Source organism: Nuphar pumila, chromosome 5, assembly GCF_984573655.1.
Source record: "Nuphar pumila chromosome 5, dmNupPumi1.hap1.1, whole genome shotgun sequence".
Lineage (NCBI taxonomy): Eukaryota > Viridiplantae > Streptophyta > Magnoliopsida > Nymphaeales > Nymphaeaceae > Nuphar > Nuphar pumila.
In genome coordinates, this window is record NC_143253.1 from 51,447,768 (window position 1) to 51,459,067 (window position 11,300).

General features: G+C 36.7%; 1 protein-coding gene across 1 annotated transcript; it reads left to right on the top strand.

Annotated features, from left to right (window-relative positions):
- Nucleotides 1-499: 499 nt before the first annotated feature.
- LOC149837584 (E3 ubiquitin-protein ligase RGLG2-like) lies at nt 500-10,115 on the top strand. Its single transcript, XM_090006134.1, has 12 exons — nt 500-779; nt 2,785-3,027; nt 6,085-6,169; nt 7,288-7,428; nt 7,551-7,664; nt 7,745-7,842; nt 8,129-8,208; nt 8,288-8,393; nt 8,470-8,597; nt 8,689-8,854; nt 9,697-9,753; nt 9,826-10,115. The coding sequence occupies exons 2-12, from the start codon at nt 2,827-2,829 to the stop codon at nt 9,904-9,906; spliced, it is 1,257 nt and encodes a 418-aa protein (XP_089862260.1). The 5' UTR covers nt 500-779; nt 2,785-2,826; the 3' UTR covers nt 9,907-10,115.
- Nucleotides 10,116-11,300: the final 1,185 nt, after the last annotated feature.

Here is an 11,300-nt window from a genome sequence, read left to right on the forward strand (position 1 = left end):
ATCTCAGCTCAACTCGATCCACCCGCTTGCGTCCCTCAGCTGACAGGTTCTGTCCGGGACTGACACCACGTGTCAATGGGTCTCTATGGCCTTGACTAAACTGTATTGAGTCCGGTTATGGTGATAATTATTTTTTGGTCTTATTTCACTTGAGTAACTGCATCAACATTGATTCCAATCTCTCTCTCTCTCTCTCTGCACCGACTTATCGAAGTCAATCGTTTATACGGCCACAACGGCCCCTCTCCAATTTCTTCATGTTTATCCCTAATAATGATAAATGAAAAATTGTATGGTCTTCTGAAAGATAAAACCTATGAATGCTGCTTTGTCACGTTTGAAGTTTCTTGTTAAATTTCACACACAGTTGTCAAATCTGCTAGCTCGGTTTTGGGACCGGAAGGGCAACGACTGGGAGACTTGACTTTTCCGTGTTGTCAATTTGTCAAGGGGACCATTACTCCTAAATAAATAAATATGTGAGTGATTCAAAAATGAATGTACCCAATCGGAAACACCCTTTCAACTCTCTCGGTTGCTTGCTTCCATTTTTTTTTTCATGTTATTTTATTAATTAAATCTTCCAACATATCCTCGCCTTCGATTTTCGATTGTATCTGCTTTGGTTGTTTTCGTTCCGAGCGGGACGAAGTTGAGGGGACCCCTCCCTCCTCTTCCTTCATAAAACCCTACTTTCCTTCTTGCCTGCTGCCGCTTCGCAGGGTTTTAGACCGCCGATTCCCCTCTTCTTCTTCTTCTTCAATATCGTCTTCACCTCTGTGAGTATAGATTTTGATTTTTCTTCTATTTTTGGCTGAATCGAGTTATTGATCGTCGGTATTTGGAAGAAAATCCATCATTCTGATTATTTTATTTGTTTTTCTAGTCATGTTTTGGTCTCTAGTTTTCTTGATTATCCTCAATTTTACTGACGAAGGTGCAAAAGGAACGATTCCTTTTCTATGTTAAGTATCAAGCCATATGATGATCAGATGCTTCGTCATACTCGAATTTCACTATAAGGGTTGATTTTTCTTTTCAATCGTGTGAGATACGTCGGATTAATGCGGGTTCGAAAGTTGAATTCGTGTCAGATTGAATTTTAACGGTCAATTGTCATGAATCTCTGTGACAAAGAAGTGTGTTTCCTTTAAATAGTAATTATGCTCTTGTTGCTTGGTGAAGATCTTTGTTTAAGCACTCTGTCTTATTCGTAGGTAGAGTTATCTTCTGATGATTTTCATGTAATTTTCAGTCTTCATGTTGTCGCTCTTTTTGACTGGTTAGCTTGAGTTGTACTGATGATGATATTAACAAGTTAAAAAGGCTTTATTTTCGTAGGAATATGGATTATGGTGAATTCTGCGATGAATTTTCCCAATTAAGACGCTTTATTATTATAGACTGTGTTTATGGTGAAAATTTTATTTTAGAACTCTATTTTCTCCTTTTTCTTACAATTTTGTATCTCTTTAATAAGAATTCTTCATATGTGTGTGTGTGCGAGAGAGAGAGAGAGAGAGAGAGAGAGAGAGAGAGAGAGAGAGAGAGAGAGAGAGAGAGAGAGAGAGTTTAGTCATAATTTAGTTACTGTTTTTCCAGAAGTGATTGGATTTAAAGTTGAAAGATGTGAATACTCTATGTTTCAAATATACCTGCAAATGGAGCTTGATTTTGTTATTTTCATGTGAAATTGATTTGGTTTTTCAGTTGAAATTTGAGCTTTTCAATTAGTTCCACCATTTATCTGTCTGAAGATTTTTTTTCAAATTAATTGTACCATGTTGAGGGTTTTGAATTGTTAACAAGCTCATTTTGATGTTGTGAAGATTATAATGCCATCTCTTTGTTATCCGCTTGTTTTACTTCTTTTTCAAAATTTTCTCATGTAATCTGGAATGCCCTTATGGATTTAAAAATTAATCTCATGTGCTTAGTTCTATAGATATATAGGTTGCTATTTTTCTTTCTTTTTCCTGATCAAAGAGATTCATTTCTTATGTAGGAAAATTTGTTCCTTGTGATCAGTTCTTGTTTTAGTGTGTCGGTGCGAAATCTTGAAAAAATTGTCAAATTTCCATTATGTTTTGCAGTGTTAGTTTAATCTTTTTAATTACTCTTCGGAGGAAGCTTTTGGTTGTTCGTAATTTCTTTACGCTTTTTTAGGTCTAAACTTCAGACTTAAACAGAAAAACATGCAGCTGCCATTGGCAATACAGCTGAGGCTTCAGTGGGTCCCTTCTCTTCATAAATTTTGTGTTTATTTATTTGCTTCATGCTTGGGTGCTGTTGGATTATACTCGTTAAGCAGGTTTTTTTAAGACTGGAGGCTAAAGAAATAATCATATGAACCTATCTTTTAGCCATTTCATTATTTCAAAGGGCATTTTCCCTTTGAAGATGTGGGGCATGTGTCTACTTTGTTCAGTTCTAGGGATTTTCACTTTCAGTATTTTTTTTAACTATGGAAGATAGTCATCTTTTATTTGTGCATACATTGAGATGTTATGTTTTGTTTTTTCATTCTTGAACATACTTTTCTGTGTTTTCATGAGGTTCATCTGTGGATATATAAATATTTCATACTTTATGGGAGTTATAATAATAGATTGATGCAGAAATTCTACTCCGTCAGTTGATAAGGTTGCGCTGGTCAGAGAAAGTGATGTTGAATGTCTGTCAATCATGTTAATCTTAACTATGTATGTTTTGTGGGTTATTTTTCATTGTATGAGAGTGCATTTTCTAATGGAGTTTTTTTTTTGGGACAATTCAAATGAGAAGCAAGAATATAATACCTAAGTATCCTGACTAGAAGATTGAGTCATGGGAGGAAAGCATTCCAAGAGGAAAGGTTGTGAATATTCTTCCTCTCATAATTATGGCTCTCATAATTATGGCCCTTCTTCATCCTGGAATTCTGCATCTTATGCTCCTCCACAAGAAAATTATGTGCAGTCTGATGTGAAGAACAAATTGCAGAGAAGGTATTCTCGGATAGCAGACAACTATAGCTCACTTGAGCAGGTAAAGTGTGTTTACTTTTTTTGTCTCTTTTATTCTTCTTATGTATTGTATTTGTCATATAGAATGGTTACTGTTACTACTATTGAACAGAATCTTAGCTTCTTAAAACTTGAGTTCTGCAGTCTTTAGTGATCTGTGAAACTTTTGGATTGATGAAACTGATGATTGAATCGTGATGCCACTTTTTTATAGCCATAATTGTGATACCATGCCGTAATTGTGATACCACTTAAAAAGTTTTAATATGAATCACAATACAGTTGATTCAGCTAATTTGGTGAAAAAAGTAAAGCAACAATTTCCATTTCATAATCTGATTTATCTTCTTTCAAAGACATCACAGATTCTAGGTTAATGTATACCATCATGTTTTCTTCTCAGTTTTTATTGAAAGTTCGAAAAAGTTTCCTATATTGAGATGAACAGAGGCTACACTGTATGTCATGCTTATCCATGTAAAGGGATAAGGGAACATGAAAAACATTTAACTTTTGTGAATATATTTTCATTGTAATGTCACATTGATTTGTTAGTATGACTTTCTGTGTGAAATCTCTTAAAGACGAGACTCAAAAGTAGGAGTCATTTGTGGCATTTATTTTTTACTGTGTACCTTTATCCTCACCTCAGCATATATGCATCACATCTTGCATGACTGCATTTTTTTTGTGGAGTATTTGTTAGTAATATACATATCAGGATAAGGCTTTTACTTATGCAAAGTAATTTGTGATAGTGATGATTAGCACTAACCCATGGCATTTCATACTGGGTCTGATACAACAATTCCAGAAGTGCACCTCTGATTACATTCCTTGCGATGACCCTCAAGAAAAGCCAGATTATCTGGATCCTTGTTAGATTTATAATCTATGTCAATAAGTGTGGGTGCAGATGCGGATACGAGTGCTACTGCGGCGATGTGGCACTTTAAAAAAACTTGGGTGCGGGGAGGGTATATATATAATTTTTAACAATTTTAAGTTAACAATGCGTGTATGTGTGCATATATATATATATATATATATATATATATATATATATATATATATATATATATATAGAGAGAGAGAGAGAGAGAGAGAGAGAGAGAGAGAGAGAGAGAGAGAGAGAGAGAGAGAGAGAGAGAACTGAACTTGGTTAGGGTTAACTAAATTTACTTTTAGACAGAAATGGACCTCAGTGTGGTTGACTTCACCTGACACAAAGAAAGCCGTGTCCAAGTGTCGCACCCGCATGGGTGTGGGTGCGATGCGGGCGCGGTGCCCTATTAAAAGAGTCTGTGTTACATAGTTTATAATGTAAATGTTTTAAAAATTAGCTTAATGCAAGAGAATCAGAGATGAACAAATGGTAAAAAAAGTATATTCCAACAATCTTATAACTTCAATTCATGTAGAAGTATCTACTTATGTGCATAATTTTGTATACCCATGGTCATTTATTGTATATTTCTATTTCTTCTCTTATTCTATTGTGTTTTGCCGTTTGAGATGTTCTCATCTTTTCACCCATTTCTTTGTTGTGTCAATGTATATACTATATACACATATGAGGGAATCATTCTAATATTTCACTTGGACGGGTTCTATGTAGTCAAAAGCGCTAGGCGGTGCCTGCTCGGTAGACCCCTAAAAAGACTAGTCGAGGACTAGGCAAGACTAGTCGGTACCCCAATTCAATATAAAGAAAGTACACAAAATATACATAAAAATATGTTTAATTCTTTTACTAATAAGATGATTTCATTACACAAGTACAAAATTACATATGCTTTCACAAAATATATTAAAACACATAACCAAACTATACATAATATATATATATATATATTCAATTATTCATAACATATTCAGTATAATCAACAAAATATGCTTTCAACCTTGCAAAAAAGCAAAATAACACATACATATATAAATAACATATTACATAATTCATAATGCTAAACATGCTTTAAGGCTTTTATAGAAAAAATCATCAGAAACAAACACACACATATATGAAAAACATAATCAATTAAAATTAATTGTGCATGCTTCAGTGTTTCACAGAAAAAATCCCAAAATTAAAGTAGCATACACACACATATAAATATAATAACTAAGCATGTTTTCATGATTTCACAGAACAAATCACACAAGCACACACACATACATATAATTATATATATACAAAATATATATATATATACATATATATATATATATATATATATATATATATATATATATATATGAATAATAAATAATTAAACTGCCCTCGTGCCTAGGCGGAGGCGCCTTAGTCGCCGACTAGGCGCCTTAGTCGTCGACTAGGTGCCTAAATTGGTACATTTTAAGGTACCCACCTATAAATTTCAAAGCCTAGGCGTTTTACTTAGCCTAGACCGACTAGGTGTACTAGTTGGTGCCTAGTCGGGGCTTTTGACTACATAGGACGGGTTGCACTCTTTCTCTCTTACCATTTCACCTTGAACAGTCTATGCAGAGAAACCTTAATGATGATATTATGAGTTTTGTGTCCATGTTGTTGGAAAAAATAATCAAGTGGCAACATTCTAATGAGTCAGGCTGTGTGTAACATGCCGGTAGTTTTGGATCATGGTCATCTTCCAAATCTGTGTAACATGCCTTGTGGTTAATGGGGGTGTTTATCACATTCTTGAGGATGCTATGGTTATTGAGTCATTCTGAAAAAATAATATGTAGAGGAGAACGACCCACTTAACAATGGGAGATAATACTGATTCTTGGTTGAAAATTAGTTACAGAAGTTGATTCATGTACTCGTATCTGTATGGCGGCCTGAAATTTTATTCCCCTTTTCTCCCTTTAACTAATCAGCTGGGTTGTCCTTTTTTAGTAGACAAATGATTTAGATTGTATGTTTCAAACTGGTTCCTATTGATGCTTAGCTGTGAAGTTTACTAAATATGTGATGTGAAGGTCCCCCCCCAAGATCTTTGTTTTAGTCTACTACCTGGTTAGTTAAGTGCACCAGAACCTCTTTTAAATGTCATTTTCCTTGCTGTTTCTTACTATATTCGTTGTGAAACAGGTGACTGAAGCTCTAGCTCAAGCTGGCCTTGAATCGTCAAATCTGATTGTGGGTATTGATTTTACAAAAAGCAATGAATGGACAGGTTTGTCAAGAGCCCTTAACTAAAGGATCATGCATTCATCAACCACTAGATTTTTGCTGGATCACTATGAATTGCCCTTTGCGTATTCAACCCAGAGTTACCGGAAGCTTCTTAGATAGGTGGGAAGCTCGCTTCGGACGCCCGATACTCCTCGCTTCTGAAACTTGATGAGAATCTTGATTCTCTCACGCTTCTCCTATGCTTTTCACACACTTCATCTCTCACTCTACCTTTCATGTTTTTTGTGTTTTCTGTCACACTTCTCACTCACTTTCATGTGCTTTCTCTAAATTAGCAGTCATCATTTTTAGATTTTGTTAAAAATTTAATTTTTAAACTAAAAAATCATGAAATTTAAGAATAGTCACTTTTATTTTAGTTTTTATTTGTGTTCCATTTTTATTCCCATTCAATTCTTATATTGTTTTTTATTCCTCGCTTCCTTCTTCCCGCTTCCTATACATTTTAAAATGCATCGCTTCTCGCTTTCGCTTCCCATATCGTTTTCCGCTTTTGCTTCCTAGGCAACCTTGATTCAACCTTCAAGATGTTGAGAAATGAGGTTTTGTCTTGCATGATTGTTGGATGGGCTGACAAGAGTTTAATAAGCAAACTCACTTCCCTGGTTGTTTGATGCTATTTAGGAGCTCGATTTCCGCTCCCTTAGTAATTCATTAATACATTTTTATACATTCCAGACAATCACTGAAGTTTATGAGCTTCATGTCCCCTCTCTATTTTGTATTACTTCCAACGTCATGCATTTTCATGTGTTTAGCACCAGATGAAAATGTAAGATCTGTGATTTTCTGAGGTTAGTGGACATATTCATGTGCAAAACATTCCCAGTTTAACTACTTTTTACTGGTTTAGGCCATATGGTTATGCATCCTGCTCTCATATATTGACCAGAGACACATCTACGTCTACTGGAGCAACTATTATGCATGGAAATGACCAACAATTAGTTACCTTGCTTCCTCCAGAAAGGGGCTCGGTAAAATCAATTAAACAATACTACAGCAGTAGAATTATTCCCGATTGTGTCAGTTGTCCCCTTTTTTCTTCTCTTCTACTTCGACATTTTAGAAGTACATTTATGTTACTCTTGATTTTAGGGTCAAGATCATTCAACCGCCGGTGCTTGCATTACATTGGAGATTCTCCCAACCCTTATGAGCAGGCAATCTCTATTATTGGACGAACATTATCTACTTTTGATGAAGACAATTTGATTCCTTGTTATGGATTTGGAGATGGTGAGTAGGCAGCAGTGTAATTTGCATGTGTTATTCATGTTCACCATGTAATGACACGTTTCTGGAGATCATTATTTTATGGTTTTTACACTGAGAGCTTGTTTCCTTTCCCAACCATGCAGCATCAACTCACGACCAGGAGATCTTTAGTTTTTATCCAGATGAACGTCCCTGCAATGGATTTGAGGAAGCACTGTGCCGATATCGAGAAATTGTTCCACTTCTTAGGTTGGCTGGTCTGTATTTTTTAACTTTTTTTGTATGGCTCAACTTTGGGTGTTCTAGGTTCATGCTTGATGTTCTTAGCACATGGCAGGTCCAACCTCTTTTGCTCCAATCATTGAGTCGGCTATAAGCATTGTTGAGCAGACTGGTGGGCAGTATCACGTTCTTCTGATTATTGCTGATGGACAGGTAAGTAGGTTGTCTGTCAAATACGCATTCGAAAGCACTCTAAGTAACAATTTTTCTTCTGTTTTGGTGGTATACGTAACAAGCATTCACATTGGTGATGATGTCAGCTTGTTTTGGCTAGTTCATTTTATGCTTTTTGAGAAGTAAAATCTTAAGTGTTTTCAGTTTGTTTTTTGTTTGCGTCTATCTATTTGAGCCCATAATATGTTCTCTTGCATACTGTTCTCGTTGTTTTGAAGTGTACCTCTGTATAATTCTGATGCTTTGTGACTCTAAATCGTCTAAGGTGACAAGAAGTGTTGACACAGAGCATGGCCATTTGAGTCCACAAGAACAAGATACTGTGAATGCCATAGTCAAAGCTAGGTACTAGGTTTCAGACAACCAGACATATTCACCATAATAACTGCTTTTATTTGCTGACAAAATTCTTCTTGTGTTGTAGTGAATACCCCTTGTCCATAGTCTTAGTTGGTGTTGGTGATGGACCATGGGACATGATGCACCAATTTGATGACAACATCCCAGCAAGGGCTTTTGATAATTTCCAGGTTGCTGAAAAAACTAAACTGTGGTTGTGAATCTAGATTTCTAGCAATGGTGATAGATGACTTTTCTCTCCTGCAGTTTGTGAATTTTACAGAAATAATGTCCAGAAACATCCCCATGTCCAAGAAGGAGACAGAATTTGCTCTTGCAGCTTTGATGGAAATACCATCACAATATAAAGCAACATTGGACCTTCAGATTTTGGGGTAGTTATCCACAAATCCATGCAATTTCTTTTTGTTGATCAGAGTTTAATATAGAGTTTAGCTGACAGATGTCTATGATGTGATTTTGAAGTCGTCGGAGAGGAAAGGGCCCTGGCAGGGTTGCTCTTCCACCTCCTTCAGGGAATTATGCATCGTCTTATCCAAGTTCAAAGTACTCGAGATCAAGCAGCTTTGAACAGAGTGGTGTTTCTTACCAGAGTGGCTCTGCTCCAGAAAATTCTTCCAGCAATAACGAGGTAACTGGCTTGTATTTATCTTTTCCAGCACTTCTTGTTTCTCTCTGCTCTTATTGCTAGAAGTAGTCCGAGGGACTGCTGCAGCTAGTAAAGTCTGGGTCTCTTTTTTTTAAGAATCTGATGAATGCTGATCTTTTGGATTATTCTGTAATAAATAGCATCCCTGTATGCACTAAATGCTGCTGTCAAACAGATCTGAGTTGGTTGATTGATAAATGTTGAGGGAAATTTAGAACTTCCATTTTTAGATACCTCTGACAAGTAACTGAGCTAGTTTTCCCAGGCTTTGGTGTCTCTGTGACACAATGTCAACACATTGAAAATCAGCATTATCATGTTAATTTTTGTTAAATCATCTATCAAGGAAACATATCTCACAATTCCCGTTAAAAAGTAATGTTTTCCACAAATAATCCGTTTCATGATTATCCAGATCAATAAATTGGAACTGTCTGATGCAGTACGGAACATGGGCTAGTTGATGATTTTCCAGTATTCCTTCTTGAAAGAGATTTTTGCTCGGAATTTCATCAGTTATGAAATCCAAAAAAACTTAAATACTGAGGTGTTCATTGTCTCGGAGCGAAGTTAATGTTGTGGCTTCCATCTCTGCATTAATTTTGGGGTTGGACTTATCCAGATAATTATTTTACCTTTTTAGTGAAGTTAAAAACTCTGACTTGGAATTTAGAAGTCCATGAAGTTGTAACGTTATTCTAGGGCTCTTCACAAGATCATCTAGAATCATCAGTGGCATTTTCCTTTCTTCTTTTGTCTTTGGTTTAGGCTTTATGATTTAGACCATTTCATTTGTTATTGCTGATGCATTCTTTGATCAATAGACGTGCCCCGTGTGCATTTGGAACAACAAAAATCTTGCGTTTGGATGTGGACATCAGGTGAGGAGCAAACACATCTTATGTGTTTCATTTTTTATCGTGGGTGCGTTACTAAAGTCGTTTATTTCTTAGACATGCTACGAATGCGGGAAAGATCTTCAGTTGTGCCCCATTTGCCGAAGCAGTATCACCACAAGGCTCAGGCTTTATTGAAGGCTTTGTCGATCGGATGTCATATAAAAAAAGCTGGTTGTTTGATGCTGGGTATGGAATTTTATGTAATTGGAAAATGGTTATTTGTTTCAGCCTGCTAGGTAATATTTGAATAGTAGGTTTCTGGTATTTTCTGTGTAACTTTTGTTGCAACTTAACTCGTGTCCGATTTGTGAAGTGTCAAAATAAAATTAGTCATATTTGATAAACTCTCTCTCTCTCTCTCTCTCTTCAAACAGAAGAGAGAAAAAGGACTACTAAAATAAAGCATCTTGCCAAACTTTTCAGTAGATGGGAACAACAATCACAATATCTATGACATTTTGTTGCACGCACAACAAATATATCTGCACTTACTGGGAACTTTGTCTTATAGTTATCTCATTTCGTACGTATCCAATTTCTCTAAGAGAGCAGGATTCTATTTCCTATTTTTTCATGAGAAGCATGGAATCTAGTTGCAGCAAAATTTGACGCATCCAACGAGAACGCTCTGACAACAGTGGCATCCTGGGAAACGGAATCAGGGGAGAACGAACTAAAAAAAAAAATAGAATTACCAACGTAGTTAAGTCAAGTGCCATCCAGAAACTTCTAATAAAAAAAATCTATGCAGAGAGAGAGAGAGAGAGAGAGAGAGAGAGAGAGAGAGAGAGAGAGAGCACTAATTGGAGGATGATTCTTGACTTTCCTGTCAGTGTTCAAGCGAATCGCATGGCTCATGACAAACATGAGGACTATGAGAAGCAACCAAAGAGTTGTAGCGATAGTTTTCTTCACTCTTTCCTCTAGTGGATACTGGTGTGGGCAACGGTGAAAGCCACTTCTGTTCTTCACCAAGGCTGAACTTCACATGCTGAGCATGTGCATCGCCAACACTGCTTGGTTAACTCGGTGTAAGATGTGGACAAGGTTTCTTGCAGATCGTCGTCCATCTGTGTGTGCCAAGATTTTCCTGCTGCTCCCATCTGGTGTCAGAAAGTATAAACTACGGGCACTTGGAATGTCACCATCATCATCTGATATGATCTTTATCGAAACAAAGGATCGATTAGAGATAGCAGATCAGGTGCAATCGCATTGCACACTTTAGTGTGCCGCTGCATCTGATATGTCCTCCATCTTCTGTTGGGCCCTACAGTTGACAGGCTGTACCCCAGAGATGGAGGACCGTCGGGTGCAGCGGCACACTCAAAGTGTTGCACCTGATCTGCCCTCTCGATTGGACAACACAAACCCAAGGATGAGTTTTACGAGATTTAACCTCTTTAGCACTCGTCACTGTAATGAATGAGGAATCTCTCTCTCTCTCTCAAAGGTGCATGATGGCCATGTAGACGAGTGGGAAAGTTGCATAGCTGCATCACAACACTCAATCCTTAAGCACCATCTTT

Excerpts from the sequence above, each read along its gene's own strand:
- LOC149837584 (XM_090006134.1), top strand. The coding sequence starts at position 2,827 with ATGGGAGGAAAGCATTCCAAGAGGAAAGGTTGTGAATATTCTTCCTCT. Across the intron at positions 7,429-7,550 it reads TTGTTATGGATTTGGAGATG|CATCAACTCACGACCAGGAG; the intron begins GTGAGTAGGCAG and ends CCAACCATGCAG. Across the intron at positions 8,855-9,696 it reads ATTCTTCCAGCAATAACGAG|ACGTGCCCCGTGTGCATTTG; the intron begins GTAACTGGCTTG and ends TTTGATCAATAG.